General features: G+C 37.2%; 1 protein-coding gene across 19 annotated transcripts in view; it reads left to right on the forward strand.

The window, feature by feature from the left end:
- MCTP1 (multiple C2 and transmembrane domain containing 1) overlaps positions 1-17,724 on the forward strand; it is a 242,401-nt gene that overhangs the window by 210,436 nt on the left and 14,241 nt on the right. The window contains exon 18 of one of the 19 annotated variants that reach the window (XM_085528967.1): positions 12,150-12,342. The exons of the other annotated variants lie outside the window; for them this stretch is intronic. Coding sequence (XP_085385093.1) covers positions 12,150-12,239 — 90 coding nt within the window. The 3' untranslated portion in view covers positions 12,240-12,342. Of the gene's footprint in view, positions 1-12,149; positions 12,343-17,724 lie in introns of those variants that run through there. 19 annotated transcript variants of the gene reach the window in all.

Genomic DNA, 17,724 nt, shown 5'->3' on the forward strand with positions numbered 1-17,724 from the left:
TCAGCCTGAGTAGTTACAGCCTAGTTGTTTTGGAAATAGCTAAAAAAACTCCTTAAGAGAGGGTGGTGAGTGTGGGGGCAAGCCCCCTCTCACTAGCACACCCATCCAGTTTTGTGGCTATTAGCAGATGCCATACAGGCATACGCAGTTGGAAATACCATTCAAGGTTTCAGGGTCATGATCAAGTATTTAGCTTCCTCAAAGTGACAGCAGTATTTCTAGATGCAGTTACCAACACTGAATAAAAGTAAGTAAGTACTTGCATTGCCATGTGCATTCACTGAGCCTTTTTATTGAATATTTAAGAAGTGTCTTTCTACACAGAAGGTGCTTAGGAATATTTTTGTGAATTCAAATCTGTCTCCATTACTGCAAACATTTTGAGTTCTCATAACTGAATATGCTGTATGAGCAGAAAATTACACTTCTTAAAAATGTGTGGACTTCCATGTATATTCAGCAGTCCTCACAGTGGGCATTATTTAGCACTGGACTAGACTATAAAGCATAAGCATATCATTTCTGTGGTTAGTTGTGTGTCGGAGTGGCTTTTCCTTTGTGGTACACTCAAACATGACCTGTCAACTACTTCTGGTTCTTTTGCATCCTTCTGTCAAAATGTAAGGAGCACCATTTCATAGTATTTTAATTTTTATCTGTGTTGTCCTGAAGCTGTGTGAAGAACAAAATTTTGTGAGGAAACAAGCACGCATGTAACACCAGCTGGTAGTGACCTTTGGCTTTTATTATTTCTCTGTTTCTTCATATGGTAAAATAGAAAAGTCAAGTAAATGAGTCTTCTGATCTGATAAAAGTAAGAAGATTAATAAATGTGCCAAAGCCTCACTTTAATTGAAAATGAAGTGTATGTTGCCAGTATGTAAAATACGTCCCAGATGTTTGATCACGGCTAGTGTCTTAGCTTTCCCTGATTATCACGAGGCAGTTATTAGTCCTGTAACCTTTGTACTTAACGGTAAATGGGGTATTACATGGCACAGAACTGGAGCACCTGTTTTCCATTCAGCAAAGACCCCTGGCAAGCTTTACCTAAGCCTATCCATATGTTTTCACTTAGCAGATTGTTGGGTGATTATGAAAAGTGTCTTTCTTTAGAGCCAGCTTAGCTATTAGTCATTTGCTTGCAGTGAAAGGGCAGCTCCTCAGCTACTTGATGAGGTCCATGTGAGCACATGCTGATGTAGGTTGTGGGACATGCAACGGAAGACTATCGCTTGATACTCCAAATTGCACAGCTATGGAAGTAATAAACTGAGGATGATACATACTGGAATGCATGTGATTAGTTAAAGTAATGTGTTTTACCAGTGGTAGTGTGTGTGTATTGTTGAGAGGAGTTTGACAGGGTAGATATGGACTTACCACGCTATTTGCTTAGTCTCATTCTAATATTCTGGATTTTATTAACTTTTTTTTTTTTTTTTTTTTTTTTTAAACCCTCTGCTGCAATTAAATTAGACAGTATTGTTAATTTAAGGTCATAGGATGTGTTTTTAACTGGGGGATATTAACTTTCATCTTCAGTCTCAATAAGACTAATTAAAAATGGATAGTATACTTCTTGCTATATCAGTTACAAAGCAGTGTTTAAGGTGGAATACTCTTTTTCTCATTTTGTTTTTTTGTCACATAACGTGTTTATGAACTGAGATTTGTTTGGCTCAGGCATTTGTCATAGGTTTAATATTAGTTTCCAAGAAACTGCACTGGATTCTTTATTCCACATGTTCTATACGGCTTGCTCAACCTGTGCAAACCACAAATTTACAGCTTAATCAGATTTCTTTCTCCTCTCCTTACTTTTTGGTTCCCTTCCAAACACTGGCTTACACACTACCTTAACAAATAGGGGTCAGTTGAATTACTTGAAGTCATGTTATTAACAATCTGCCAGAAAGATTTTAGAACAATTCTATGATAATAATGTAGTGGTCAATGGGCATAATCTATGTATATAATATAGATTTTAGTTCATCATTTTTGAAGTTCAGGTATGTTTTTCTTGTAAATTCATTCTTTGAAAAAGTTCCTCATAAGGTTTCAGATGTTCAGAAAGAATTTCAGCTCGTCATTGTGTGGGAAGCACACAGCAGGCCACAGAACTGATCCAGCAAGAAACACTACTATTGCAGATTTTAGTGGAAGAGGACTCATGGTATGAGCACAATCCTATTCTAGCATTTTATTGACAGCAACAATATATTAGGAACACAAAATATACAAATCACCTGCACTTTCAGCTATTCTCTCTTTTGGCTTCTGTTCTTTCAATAATTCTTTGCAGTTCTCAGTCAATGTTCTTATGCTTCAAGATCACTGGAAACTTTTGTAATGAAAATCAGTTGACTCAGAGTCTTGCTAAAACTTGTAATCATCTTCAACAAGAGGTAACAGCCTTGTTTTCAAGACAAGATGCATTCATAAACCATGTCCTGCATTTTTTACCATGAGTAGGCCATGAAAAATAGGTAACTGCGCTATAGCAGATACTATATTCTATAAAAAATAAGACTGCAGTTTATTGTAGTCAGTTCCCATAAAATAAATAGAGGGAAAACAATAAAGGAAAAGGTAGTGAAAGAAGTAACAAGAGAAAATTCCAAAACGTAACAAATGAGTACATGTGTTAAGCTGTAATTTTATTCCACCATTAGAGTGATGCATTCATGTAACATACAAACACTGACTGTAAATACTGAAATTTTAAAAGTTTCCACTCTTCTGAAAACTTTGGTAGATAGTCAGTACTTATGAAACAAACCTAAAACTGAGCAGTCTGAAAAATAAGTAGCTGCAGCAAAAGTCACAGGTTATTAGTGCAGTTTGTTTCAGCTCCGTTTAGTTATTCACAGAGAGGCACTGGTAAGGATTGTGATGTTTGTGTCATGGTTGTATGTAGTAAGAGGGATAATAGATAGGCTTCATCAGGGCATGAACTGGAATATCAGCTGATTTTATTTTCTGATCTTTCAGTCATCCCACTTCTCGGCCATGGACCTAGCATAGCCTGTATGTACCTTATGTCATGTGGACCTTTCACACAGGCACTTTCCCAAAAATCAAATTCATCCTACTCAGGACAAGGACATCAAATGCACTTTGTGATCAGAGTGTGCACCTTTGCAAATAAATGACTGAAAGCCTTCTCACAGATTCAGTTTTAGCAAGATCAGGCTGCTTCTCCCAGTGTAGTCTTGCAAAGCTATCAAAATTAGTGAAGTAAAACAAATTAATGAGATCAGAACCTGAAATTTGTCTTTAAAGTTTGGTGCCCAAGGTGTGTGAAATTGTCTCTGGAGGACTGTGAGTCTATAAACCATTGAGTGAATTACACTCCTCCATGTATGTGAGTTTTTTTCACCTGTGACTAATGTAGTGTGGGTAATGTTCTTCATTTATTAAGTAATACAAGTATAATTCAATAAATTATTAAATCAAATGAAGAATATGTCTTAATTATGTTAGCTGCTTCAGAATGTGACATAGTTTTGTCCTACGTTTTTCCTCTAGCCTTAGTATTACTCCTTAACATAACTAAGCCAATTTAAAGTGTTGGAAACTAGGCAAAGGTTTGATTTTACCAATTTCTTCGTGTCTGTATGAAATGAAGTGTAGGAAAGGCATCTGTAGGGTCTTCTCACTGACTCAAGGAAGAGCCAAAGCTTTATTGTCGTGCAGGCTGTCTGGCTCCTTAGCTGCAAAGGCATTCATTTGCCATACCACTTCAAATGCAGGGAGAACAGGGCATTTCCCATTCTCTAATGTATTTTTTTAATGTAATTTTCCATGCAGAGTCATGAGATGAAGGTTTAAGCCACTGTCACAAACCAGCTGCAACTGCAGGAAAGCCTTTCTATCTCCTATACTTGAGTATTTGTCAGCCCCCTGGATACTACATTAGGTTTACTTGTAGTCTTCCACTTTATCCTTCCAAAGAGAAGACTTAAATGCCTGTTTTAGAGAAATAATTCTTGAACTTGTTCTACAGCCAAACATACTGTGCATGGTACAGAACAGGTCTTCATCCAAGTCCCACAGAAGGCAGAGATAGTAATGGGTGAGATAAAAATTTGAAAGCCTGGTAAAAGAGATGGATTGAGATGTATTAGTGTGAATGCTGTGTGGACCCTGTCCCTTGTAGTGGGATGAGTGCCTGACACAGCACGCCTGAGAGTAAATGAAGGAGTGGCAGAAGATGTTGATGGCCAGCAATGTGTCTCTCTGCAAAAAGGATAGCATGTCACAGTCTACGTTTTTGCAGCTGAAAGTTACAGCACAACACAACCAAAAATTTCATATAACCCAGCTGAAAATCTGCCTTTAAAGCCATCAGGTGCTTTTTTTTCTCACTGAAATGCTTGTAAGAAAAAGTTCAATGTGAGCTACAAAAATCTGGCAGGACTGTTGGTCAGATATTGCAGACAGATACAGGATTTGGGGAAAATAAATTGCAGATTTTTGCAAATAATCTGAATATATTTTGTGTGCAGATTGACATATGAATGTATCAATAGATTTTTCATTGTTTTCTTAATGTTGATGTATGGATCAGTGAAGGGTGTGCTGAGTAGATCATCCAGAAAGTATAATCCTGGCAAAATGAAACGGGCATCCTTATCCCAAAGAATCTAAGTGCAAACCTTCTCCCAGATGAGTGTGATACAGAAGGACAAAGTTGGCAGTATGCAGCAGAGTTTGCAAACATAGAATCACAGGGAGCAGTCTGTGGCAGAGAAACAGGTAAATTGGGCATAAATAAAGCTTGAGGACAAATGAAGCATGTAATTGGCTTTAGTCTTACTTTTGGAGATAAGAATTTATACATTTACTGATTCCTACTATGCAAAGATGCAAAAGTATGGCAGTTTAGTTATGGACAGTTGATCACTAAATGAATTTCTGTGGTCATCTGCTTTAGAAACCTTCAGATATGCTTCCATTCAGAAAAGGGCAGTGTTTTCCATTCATCCCAGAAGATGCTCATGGACATACAGCTCCCAGTGACAGACATTATCTGACTGCCTGTCTGGAGACCTTCCCACTGGAGTTCTTCTACTAGGAGTCTGCTCTAATGCCTTGCAATATGTTCATCTTTTTAGAGGGAAAAAAAAAAAAAAAAAAAAAAAAAAAAGGAATAAAAGGTGTATTTGAGTACTGAGAGGTCAGACAGCTTCCCTGCAGAAGAAGGGTTCTGTCCATTCTTCCATCCTGCATCTCTTCCTCCATTTTTGGAGGATGGAGGATAAAGCAGCCCTTTGGTGCTTCATTTCTGTTGCTTCTTGGTTTTGGTGTCTTTTGAGATCAGATGTGCACCACATTTTCAAGAACTCTTATTTCAGCATAATAAACCTTGCCAACCAATTCTTTAAACATGGGGACTTTCCATTAAAACAGCTCTGTAGATTTCAAAACATTAGTGTGGGGAAGAAGATACTGCTTTTTCAGTGTGAAAAAAATACATTTTTATGTTGAAATCTAGGACCATGGCTAGCAGAGGCTTGAAAATAGCCTGGCAGATAGGTGACTATAATTTGAAGGATGAGACTTTCCTGATTCCTGTGAAACTGTGACTCTGCATGTGCAATTTAGGGGCATGTATGAAGAGTCTGGATTGCTTTAGAGCATCCCTCAGGTGGACCAGGCCCCGCCATGGCTGCTGTGGCCTGGTGTTGAGTCTAACTGGACCCAGTACTTTCCTGACTGGTTGACCTGCCTCTTGTTTGGGTTCTCCAAGATTTCTGTGAAGATGTGCTCAGGTGTGAACCTTGTGGGAGCAGCTCTGTGTGAAGAGCCTTCAGCAGCAGGAGCTGGGATAGAAAGGAGACATGACACACAAAAAAAAACAAAACACAGACAACATGGGCCAGGAGCAGGATGTGCTGTGATAGCAAGTGGGCAAGGATGCCACAAGGAATGGCAAGAGGAGACAGGGAGTGACCATAGGCCTTGGGCAGGTGCACTCTGGGGAGCAAAGGCTGGTTGCATGGGCATGTCCAGAGCCAGCCTCAATCTCATATGGCCTAATTTTGGAGTGGCTGACATTATTATCTTTGTAATGCTTTGAATACAGCCTTTAGTGTACCGTTTAGACAGAGTTGAAAATTAGAATTTATGGCATATGGAAAAGTAATAAATGGTTGTTTTACCACTCTGGATTAGCATTAAGTGTGACTTAAGGACTGGAATGGCATCTGTGTTATCTGCATGATCAGCAAACGTATGTTTGACTGTTCTGGGAACAGATGAGGTAATACGATAGGTTAAAATACAGCTGTAGCAGTCTGATAATGCAATGTTTTTATTGATTGTCTAGCTGAGTAACTACACCAGGTATTAGGTTTGCTTGTCACTGTGCTTAGTGCCTGGGGTAGTTGAGCAAGTTACTTTTCCACTGAGTTGACCTCAGAGTCTCACAGTCTTTCAATCAGACTCCTCAGATTTCATACACAGGCAATTCCTTTCCTTTTCTAATGGGCTACAGTAAAAAAAATGTGTCACCTTTTGCACCATGTAATACTAAATCAGATCAGAGTTCATGCACAATTATGTCAGTGGAAATCTAATATTACAGACCTGCTTATCTTGAGATAGCACATGGAAAAATAAACTTGCACAACTGACAGACTTACTTGATTCTGCAGATAGATAAGTTATTTGTAAGTAATTGAGCTGAAGAATGCTTCTGGATTATTTTCACTCATTTCAAAAAGTATATAAGATAAATTGCTAATAAATATTAGCAAGTATTGTCCTTTTCCTTTTTGCTACTGCTTTCTTTTCCTTATTATGCTTTGTTATTTTGCTTGAGTGCTAAAGTAACATAGTCCAAAATGGGAAAAAATGGATTTTGTGTTAGCGAACTGTTTTTGTTCTAAAGACTAACAAGCTTAGAAAGGCAAAATAGACACCGCTCATTAATGTAATTTAACAGATACCTAATGGCATCTAAGTAACACAGACGCGTTTTGTCAAAAAAGTATTGCTTTCTGTTTTTCTTTAACTGTGTGAAAAAGTCAAAACACCATCTAAAGCTTTCTTTTAATCAGAAATAGTAACTTAAGATCATTTGCTCAACAGATGTGCTTTCTTGGTATTTCATACTAAAAAGTGTTTCAGTTCCTCTTGCCTCTAGCATATACAGCTGTGTTTTGTTATTTCTTTAATATGTTGTCTTAGCAATAATTTAAATTCAGCTATGGAAGAAGGTCATTATTGGTCTTCAATTATTGCTTGGTTAGCATTTTAATTATCAGTAGGGATGGAATAAGGATAAATCCTCCAGCATGCATTCTCTGCTGCTGTGTAGGAGACTGATTCCTCAAAGGGTTGTTTAAAACTTTGGGGGTGAATTGGGAATATGTGTAAGTGCGCCAAAACATTTTCATGATTATTCTAGAAGTGCCTGCTCTGCTCCTTTCCACTCTCAATGAACAAACACTGCCTCAGTATCTTAGATCAATATGTAGCACATAGTGAAGATCAAGAAACAGTTTACTCATCTGTTTATTCTTTAGTATAACATACAGCCATGCATTTTGATAAAGAAATAGTTGACATAATAATAGTTGTGGTTTCTGGAAAGTCTGTGAAAAACTAAGATTTTATTATCTATTCAGGGAAAGCTTAAAGGTGTTTTATCAAAAGTTACTTCCTATAATGGAGCCCAAGAGCCACATTGTTACTAAATAATTTCTTAAACAATTTGTTATGCTGAGCAGTCCTTCTCAATCATCTTTCTCATGTTCTATTGATTTATCAGGGAATGTGTCCTAATGCCATGTTTGATTGGTTGGCTGGTTGGTTTTGGTGTTTTGTTGTTGTTGTTTTTAAGTTTTATGCTGACTTTTGAAGCCCAAGAGCATAAATATGGAACCAGCATTTCCTGCAAGTGCTGATGTATTTTTTTCCCAAGTGGAACATTGTCTGCTTATTTGAAAATGGACTTCAAGTGTTCAAAACACAGCCGCATATTGTTTTTTTGTTAGTTTGCAAAGGCACAGACCTCTCCACAGACCGTTAGTAAACTACTAACTACTTTAGTAGTTTACCAACAATTGTATTCAAACATGATTGCAGGTGTTTTTCAAAATAATCTAATCAGAAATGTAATTACTGGTGCTTGAGGGAAGAAACTCGAGGCACCAAGCTAACTCAGGCCCCTTGGGCTGTCTTTGTCCTCTTTACGTGACTCTTCATGCTCCGAAACTCAAGCATTTCAGTTCTTTTACTTACACATCTGCTGTTGCAGAAATGGATTGCACTTAGAGGAACTGAGAGGTTTTAGGTGATAGCTCATAGGGAGGGGTCTGCAACCTCTCTCTCCCTACAAGAACAAAGAAACTATAAATTATTGATTCACATTAGTGTTTACCCGATCTCCTTTCATATGACTTATCACAAAATTCAGTCATGCAGAGTGGCTTTCTAGCCCACAGATCCAAGGCCTCCCACAAAACAATTCCCTGATAAGTATCTTTTCTAGTAATCCAACTCTATGTGGCTTTCTCTACTGGTATAGTCAGAGAACTGTGCGAGCCTACAGGAAGAGTTATACAGGGAAATTCCAACATGTACTGCATCTTCAAATTGTCATTTTGAAAAGGGGCTCAGATGTCACCCCAGAGAGGCAGAATCTATGGAGTTTTAAAGATTCGGGGGGAAAAAGTTTTAATATTGTTCCTAGGCCATTAACAAGTATTACTGAAAGTACCTCAAGTGCATAGGAATGTTTTGCAAAGGTTTTTGTTTGTTCTCTTCTAAATTCTAAGATGTTTAGAATGTTATTTCACATGTTTGTAACATTCAGAGGACTGTTTGTGTATTCTGAGCTGGAGTAAAGAGAGTAACGTCTCTTATCTTTCCATTAAGCATTCCTTCTCCTACGTCTTTCCAGGTCAGCATACTGTAAGACTCTGGGGAGACCTGTGAATTTCTATGATTTTTGTTCATTTCTGTGATTCATCAGAAGTATCCATCATTTTAAGAAATTATTGATTAATAAGGAGTAGAACTATATAAAAACTCTTCAAGAAAACATGGGGCAAGTTAGTAAGATGAAAACATACAGGGAAGGGAAGGAGCAGAAAAGAAGGAATATGGCTGTGTCATCTGTTGTGTTTCACATAATGAGCACAATGAAGAATTCACTAGCAAATTGTCTGTTGAGCTCCGTATTTGTAAAGCATTTTAAAAGCATAGGTGTGATTTGGGCAAATCATGTCTAAGAAAATAAGCACACAGCAGACTGGAATTTGTGACTAAGTGAACAAAAAACAGACTAACTAACTAAAAACAAACAGAAGAAGAATTTGCCAGAACCTGATTAATGGTGCCAGCACCATTAGGACTTTTTATGCAAAGAGTAAAGGAGAGCAAAAAAGGGTTCACATTCACAAGGTTAAAAGATTAAAATGAGATTTCCACAACTTGAAAAAAAAGAAAAGAATGGAAGGGAAAAAATATATCCAGAGTGCATAAGGAGGGAATTGGAATGAATTGTTTAAAGTCTATCATATATCGGACATTCATTAGAAAAGGTTTCATCAACCAGAAACAGCACTTAAAAACTAATCAGGAGGCATTTCTAAAGACTGTTTTGGGGTAATACATGAAAGTAATCCTTAGACTGTTAAGGGAAATATCTAACAATCTTACTGTTCATTCCAGTAACATTTGTTTTCCAACAGTCATGGCAAATTAAGAGAGCAATGAAAGATAAAAGTGTGTTATAAACTGAAGAGGAAATTGATTCTGATAATTACTACTGTTTTAATCTCCTATTCTCTGTAAGTGACAGAGCACACTCAGAGAAAAAAGTGGCCAAACAGGCAGGTTTATTCTCACGTTCAGGCAGAAACTCAGAGGGTACTTGACTAACCCTTGGGACCACTGACATCAGTGAGTACTTCATATACTGTGTCTACTGCCCATTGTAATTCATGTTTACCATCCCAATTTCCCCTGTCAGAATTGTGCTAGAAATCTGCACTTCCATTTGAAAGCATGCTAAATATTTTTGATTGAAATGATTCCCAAAGTCAGTATCAGGGTTTGAACATCCAGGATGGTTTCTACACCACCTGTTAATTTCCTAGGAAGAGAAAGGAAGGAGGCCTAGGAGGTAGGTTGGAAGAGTTCATTTCCACAATCCGAACATGAATAATGTTCAGAATATATTATGTTTTTTTTGAAAAAGGTACTGAAAGGTAAAATTAGAGTCTGAAATCTGTGAGATTACACCCCACAGAAAATTAAAGTCTCTGAGTTCTTATTTCAGCATTCCTTTTCTTGAAACTTGTAAGGTAATTTACAATGACAAGGTTTGTTATGCCTTCCCGCAAGCAAAAAAGGGTTTCTTTCCTCAAGGACAAAACGAAACAGAAAGAAATAGTATTAAAGTCATGCTTTACTAATATCCTGCTTTTCCTTCTCTGTCGTGTATATAAAGGTTAGCCAGGTATATGGAACACTACAGCATCACTCTACCACCTCATCATGCAGTGTTATTCCATCCTTTTGGAGATGCTGATACAATCCCATCATCATGCATTTCTTCTGAGCCAGTACAAATGTAGCTTCAGAGCTACATCCTAACCAGACAATGTAAGGACAGTTGTGTTTTGCAGACGTGTAGCCAAGCCCTGGCACAAGATTATAAAGCCAGGTACATTAAACAGGTTACATTCTGTTAGTAGTGACACGTTTTTATACTTCCAAATTATTTATTTTCTTCCTTCACCCTCCTTTTCTCTATGTACAATTCTTCTGCTACTCAAAAAGGAAACTGGAGCTGTGCTTAGATATGCTAAATTGCCTTCACTTTAAACTATAAATAATTAGTAGCATTTAGTTATCACTACTGTTTTACAGATATAGATCTCTCTTTAAAACCACCTCAATGGTGGCTGAGCTTTTTTAAATGTTTATTGAGAGTAACATTTATAGTAACAATTATGAAAATTGAGGACTGGATTGAGACTGAAAGATAGTTTCCTAATAATATTTCAGATTAATAGTTTGGGTCTTTCCCCTAATGAGAATAAATTTCTTTCTGTACACTATACTTCTAATTTTCGCTGTAATATTATAGAAGATGTGGGAGGGGAAGCTCGACACACCACCTTGATTGGATTTAGCAAACATTTTCAGACACATTAAAGGCATATAAAGAAGTTGGGGAAACAATGAGCATGTGAAAGACTATAAAATAATAAATAGCCTCTTGCCACTGATCTCATCCCTCTTGAAGCTGCGATGCATGCAGTGATGCAGTGCTTTATAAAATGGTGCATCATACATAATGGGGTGTTTATGCATGTGCAAAATACAGCTAAGAACAGAACAAGGGAGCCAGGTTAGGAAAGTCATTAAAACTCATGTGAATGAAAGTCTAAAAATAATAATAATCACCAGCTGTGAAGAAGGTAGCTGCCTTTTTATACTACTTTCCTGAGAGATAGTACCTATCTGGTACTAACTTCACTGACTTAACTAGGCTGAGACCAAACAGCACAATGCTGTGAAAGAGCTGTAAGTTCTGAGTACTGACTTTGCCAAAGCTGCTCGGGGTTGTGGTGGGAGTACAGCTCTGTTCAGAGCATGAGGAATAATATCCTACTGAATATCTGGGGCACTACTGACTGATAAGAGCTGATTTATAAGCCCTGGAAGCAAAAATTAAGCAAGCTCTAAGGAAACTGTGCTTTTATACACAAAGCAGAGGTTCTCAGGTGATTTTTAGCTTGAGATTGTGTTGAAGATATTCTGATTTCCCCTCCTCCCTGAGTGTGCTGGAGATCTTAAATATATGTTTTCATACATGCTGTTGTACAAGCATGTAATAAAAATTAATCTGTTTCAAAGCATGTGTTGGCAGACTTCAAGAGAAAGAGACATAAAATAACTGTTATGACCTAACTATTGATATCAGTGAATAATGTTATAATCATGACTATGCCAAACTTTCTCATAGCTCTAATTTTCATAATTGTGAAAAAAATATATATATTTTAAAAAATAAAAAATAAAAAATAAAATCATGATAAGAGTGTTTATTCTTCTGAGAAAGGAAAGGTAGAATTTGAAGGTGGTTTTGTTGTATTTCTTTTTATTTTTATTTTTCCTTCTAGACAGCAGAGCTGTGGCTGAAGAGCAACTATGTGACTCCATTTGTTCAGACAGGTTTTGGAAGTTCTGTTTTCACTGTTCATAGAAAATGAAAAAGCAGGAGAGTTTTTGTTGTTTGTATCTGTGCAGTCCCGTTTAGAAAGCAGCGGACTACATAATATTTCTCAGCATTTGTTCTTGGCTACAGTGTCAGTACTTCCATAATTCTATCCATTGTTTAATTTTATTTATATTACATGTTTGTTTGAGATCTTTTAACAAAGGTACAGTAATTCAGTAATAAACAGGAAAGGTTTCAGCTCATGTATGCATACTACATACTTAATTTTTGTGATGACTTCAACTCTCCAGTCTCTCTCAAAGTCTATATGAGTTCCATCAGAGTTTTTAACTGTATTGTATTTTTGTCTAAAATGATGAGAAGTTGTTCTACATGCTATGCTGATAATCTTCTTCATAGACATTTTCCGATTAAATGTCTGTATTCTTAATTCTGCTGTTAGTTTTGTTAAGCTCTTCCTATTAGTGCTGCTTTGGCAGTGAGTTCCACCAGTAAATTTTGCATTGTATGAATAGAATTTTTACTTATATCAGTTTACCTCTGCTGCCTTCAAGTTCATCAAACATTTCTCACTATTGCCTTGTGAGAATAAATGAGTCCCAATTTCCTTTCTCTAAACCATTCATTGTTTTGAATGTCTTGACTGCATTCATTGATCTTCTGCTTAGATTAAAATCTAATAGTACTTTCTGTTACTTATTGTCTTATTTTTCTTCACAGAATTCTTATGATTTCTCTTATTTTTTCTGGATCTGATTTTCTATTGTTGTTTGTTTTTAAACTTGAATTCAGTATTTCAGCTGAGATTATATCATTGTGCTATATAATGGAATTAGGTAAAGTTAAATCATTTTTGTTGCTCATCCATTTAAGTTGGTTATATTCCTCAGAAATTTGACATTACCTCCGTAAGTAATCCTGTCACCTATAAATTTGGCAGTTCAACCTTCCTTCTTTTTGATGTGAATTAATAAATATATTAAATAACACCAGGTCAGGTATCAAATTTTATGATGGTTCACTATTAATCTTTTGAAATATGTATGCTCTTTCTCCCGGCTTCATTACTTTAATATCCTATTTCCTTTAGGAGCACTTTGAAAGATTTCTTTTGAGAACAGTGTAACTTATTATTTGCTTTCCCAGTATTAATTGCACTGGTTTTACATGCTTTCAAATTTGAAGAAATCTGTCACAAATAATTTTAAAGCTTCAGACAGCCCTGTGTATGGTACTTGAAGAACAGCCTGTGTGGGGACCTTGAATTTAAGCCCCACTCCTTATTTCTTAAATCTGTATTCCTCATGGGAGAGCTTGCAGGGGTTTTCATACAGACTGTGACAGAATCTGCTTCAAAACAAGAGTGATAGTAAAAGAAGTTATACAATGAATCAGCAAAATGGACAGCATCAAATTATGGGAGACTGAGTGCTGTTTGTCCAGAGGCTCTGAAGAAACTTCAGGTAAAATGGTTTAACTACTCACAACAGTGCTTAAAGCTTTCCTAGGTTCAGAATGAGGACAGGCTTATGGAAAAAGCCATTAACAGCTGTTAGGAAGAAGGAGCTGTCCAGTAAACCACAATTCTCCCTATGCCTGAAAACTGTCTGGGGTTGTCTGTGTCTGCTTGACCTTCCATTGCTTTTCTGTTTGTGTATTCGCTGCTGATTGCTCTGCAACATTGTGTGCAAACAGTCCATCCACATGTTTAATTGCAAATAACATTAGTGTAGTCTGGGTGCTCCTAAGTATCATCCAACACAAATGAGACACTTTACAGAAGCGGTTTAATCCATTGCAGGTGCTTGTTGTGGTCTGTTTGCTCACTGATATGCCACAGAGCCTAAATACCTGAAATGCTTGTGTGTTTAAATTCAAGTTGTCAGGATGGAACAGTGTCGAGCTTTTTCAGGAGCAGTGACATCTACTCTCTTTCTTGTTTTCTTTGGAAAATGTTGAATGCAGTATATCCTCCCAGCCAGTTGTTTCAATGACGATAAAAATTTCACAACTCTTCTCCCTGTTTACTTAGTATATCTGTGCCCCAGATCTGACAATGAGTGCAGATCCAGGAGAAATAATGAAATCTATGGAAAGCAGGCACACATGAGAAAAAAAACATTATACAGCAGGAGCTTTATTCCCTGCTGCTGTTGGACTGCAGATGTACCCATCTGAGCCTGCAACCAGGGCTGAAAAGAATTTAAACTTTGTTTACTAGACAGTGAATAATCCAGAAACTGCTGAAAGTTGAAGATGAGAGCTGTTGTTGAGTTCTTGCAATCTAGTGCATTTGGCTACTGATTGTTTCTTTTGTGAGTGGTACTAAAGTGAAGAGTTAATGGGTTTTTTGGAGGCCTAATTAGTCTTCCCTGCTGGAAAGGACTATGGGAATAAAATGGGTTATTCTAAACAGACTGTGCCTTTTTAGGGTTCGTGCATGTTCTAACACAGTTAGTTAGATGGCAAAGGCAGAATCAGGAAAGCAGGAGATAATGGCATCATATTCACATCCACCTCTGGTCAGTTGGTGCCAGTGAAGCTTTGAAGCTGATGTCATCCTACATGGATTTCTGGCATCTGTGAAAATGGCAGGAAGGGATCAGGGATTTTGGAGGGAGATGCTCTCCCAGTCTCTTTTCAGCATTCTGTTTTCTTCCCTAAAAGGAAGCCCATGTTGAAAAGGGTCCGATTCCAACAGGGACGCATCATGTTTTAAATGCCAACTCTTCCTTCAGTCTTTCACGTGCTAAATGCTGCCGAGTGCCCCTTTTGCTCACTTCTCCATTTGTTTGCTTGATACTTCATCTGAAATGTTAAACTACAATGATTTGTAGGTTTGCTGTCAGGCTTATTATTCCCAGCAGGTTTCCTAGCCCTTCTCCTCCCAGCTCCCCATGTTTTGAGTATCTGCAGATCTTGACACTTCTTAGTTTCCAAACACAGAGTGTGCAAGTCAGGAGACGATGAGGAAAAAAAAATGTCATCAAGGGAAATTCATGGGTTAGGGTGACTGGTTAAAGTACTTTGTTTATTTGTTTCTCTAGGAAAGCTCATAAATTTCATTAAACGCCTATTTTTCATCTTCTGTAAATTAGATATCTCAGCTTTTTTTTCTGCTTTGTTTGTAAAATTTTGTGTAAACAACATTATATGTGATCTAGTATAGCTTCTATGTCATGAGTACTCAGTGGTCATGTTAATATTGCCTGAAGACTAGCAAACTTCTGTGTTTCAGGCCATTTATTTTATTCAGTTATTATTCTAACATTACATTAACCATCTAAATGTTGTATGTAATTTTAACAGTAGTTTGCTTTCCCTTGTATTCTTCCTACAGTATCCCTGTTCATTATCTTTTCAACTAAGCATTATTAATTTCTCAAAATTAAATTGAGTTGACGAAAGACAAGCAAGTAGCTGTGAATAGTAGTTTTTTTATTGTAAATTAACAGTTATATACATACAGTGCAAAGTCAATGCTTTTGGTTTAGCTACAAAAGTTAGTTTTACTGGGGGAATAATAATAAAAAAAAAAAAAAAGCAGTGAAGTCTTATCAGACTTGTCTCTGGACTTTCTTCCAAAAGAATATGGAATCTGCAGTTTAGACATCTCTCCTTGCTCACTGTATGCCCAGAATATTTACAAGGAAATTTTCCAGATGCTGCTCTTTTCTTCTTTTTTAAATTGTTTTGCCTCAAATGCCAAACTGTTTTTCTGCATTAAGTAATTTTCCAAAAGCGCAGCTTGAACTTTTATGCAGGAGATTTGTATTAAATAAGCAGTATTTTTTGGAAGTCTTTTTACAATTTATTAATATTTGATAGATTTCTTGAATAATTGTAGCTACTATTTGAAATGTGTATGTGTCTATTCTATCTTTGGGACATTATTTCATAGTTGTTGATCTGGACATGTCAGGATTTGCCTTGAGCTGAAATGGGGCTAATAACATGATGATTGTATTGTGTTTTTTGCTTTTGAGTGCTTGCGGTTCTTTCAGTCGGCATCACAATCACAAATGTAGGATCCAGTCTCAAACGACTTCCGAGATGATTTTCTTTAAACATTCAACTCCTATGAATAATGTTGCCTAGATCTCACATATTAGTATTTCTGACTTGATTGCTGCAGATTAATGTTTTGAATGCAAGATTTTGGATAACCTACTCTGTCTTATCTGAGCATGAGGCATTTTTCTTGTCTGGATCCACTTCCTTAAGAAAGGCATTTTGGACCTGGAAGGCCAAAAGTGAGAAAAATGATCGGTTGAGATTAATATATAAAAGAAGTGGGAAAAGGAAAACTAATCAAGAAAAACAGGGGGTACAAAAGGCACTTGTTTATGGCTAACCAACAAATGTCCAGTCAGTCCCTAACAACAGCAGCTCTGTCAAACCCAACCCCACTTCTCCCACCCAGTGGCCTTGAATTTTCATTGGATCAGTTTGTGTTCCCTCCCAGGCTCTTGTCCATCTGCAGCAAGCCCTCAGATCTACAATGCTGTGGGTGCATGTCTGCAGCAGGCCTTCTGGTGGGAGGTGTCTGTCCCACTGAAATAGTGGGGTGGGAGAAGGAGCCCACAAAAGGGGGAGAGCAGCCACCTGTGGTAGGCAGCATCAGCTGTGTACAGAGTGATATTTTTGTGCTATATTTGTATTATTTTCCATTCTTGAGTAGCTGTAGTTCTACTAGTGCCTCTCCTGGCACTGCTTCTTGCAGAGCTGGGGAGGGCCCTTGGAGGTTACTGGCTCTTCTCTTAGCAGGGAAACAGAGGGACCCTTCAGCAAGCAGTTTCTCTGTAGGTGCTGGAAAGTTACCATCACTTAATCTGTTAAGCTTCCAACCAAACTAAAGTCAAGATAGGCACGCCATTGATTGACATTGTTTAATTTGTCACCACAAGTAAAGGCATTAGCCAAAAAAGTTATAATGCTGTGAAAATTCATGTTTTTGTTTCCTCCCACTAGATGGCCCTTCAGTGAAATGGTGTGTCAGTTAATATGGACCTCTTCTGTATTCATGGGCCTATTTCATCTGGACTGTTGCTGGAGGGAAAGTAAGGGAAAGACCAAGAAGGACCAGAATTAGGCAATTCTAAGGGAAAATAAAAAGTGTTGGCCAAAAATCTTCATTTTAACTATACAAGAACTGCCTTTTTTTTTTTTTTCCTACTTCACAGAAAGCTTGTAATACCACCTTTTCCCCCAGAGTTAGTACTGTTCCTCATGAGGTTTTTTTTTTTTTCTTAAATTATATATTTATGTTTTAGTACTGCAGCTGTTCATTATATACAGAAAGAGCCTAATTCGTTAGATAGGCAGTAGTGCCAGAAAGTCACAGAAGGTTCAAATGATTTTTATCAGCTCTTACTGTATGTTTGAGAAAGAACAGATTGTTGTAATATTCATGCTCACAGGCATGGCGTCTTCATAAACAGTGGACCGTCAGTGTTTTCTTCCACATGTTTATGTGGTTTCTATTGTGCCTGCTTTATTCTGCTTAAACTATTGAA

Source organism: Coturnix japonica, chromosome Z (assembly GCF_054131305.1).
Source record: "Coturnix japonica strain WE chromosome Z, WE-NBRP24, whole genome shotgun sequence".
Classification (NCBI taxonomy): domain Eukaryota; kingdom Metazoa; phylum Chordata; class Aves; order Galliformes; family Phasianidae; genus Coturnix; species Coturnix japonica.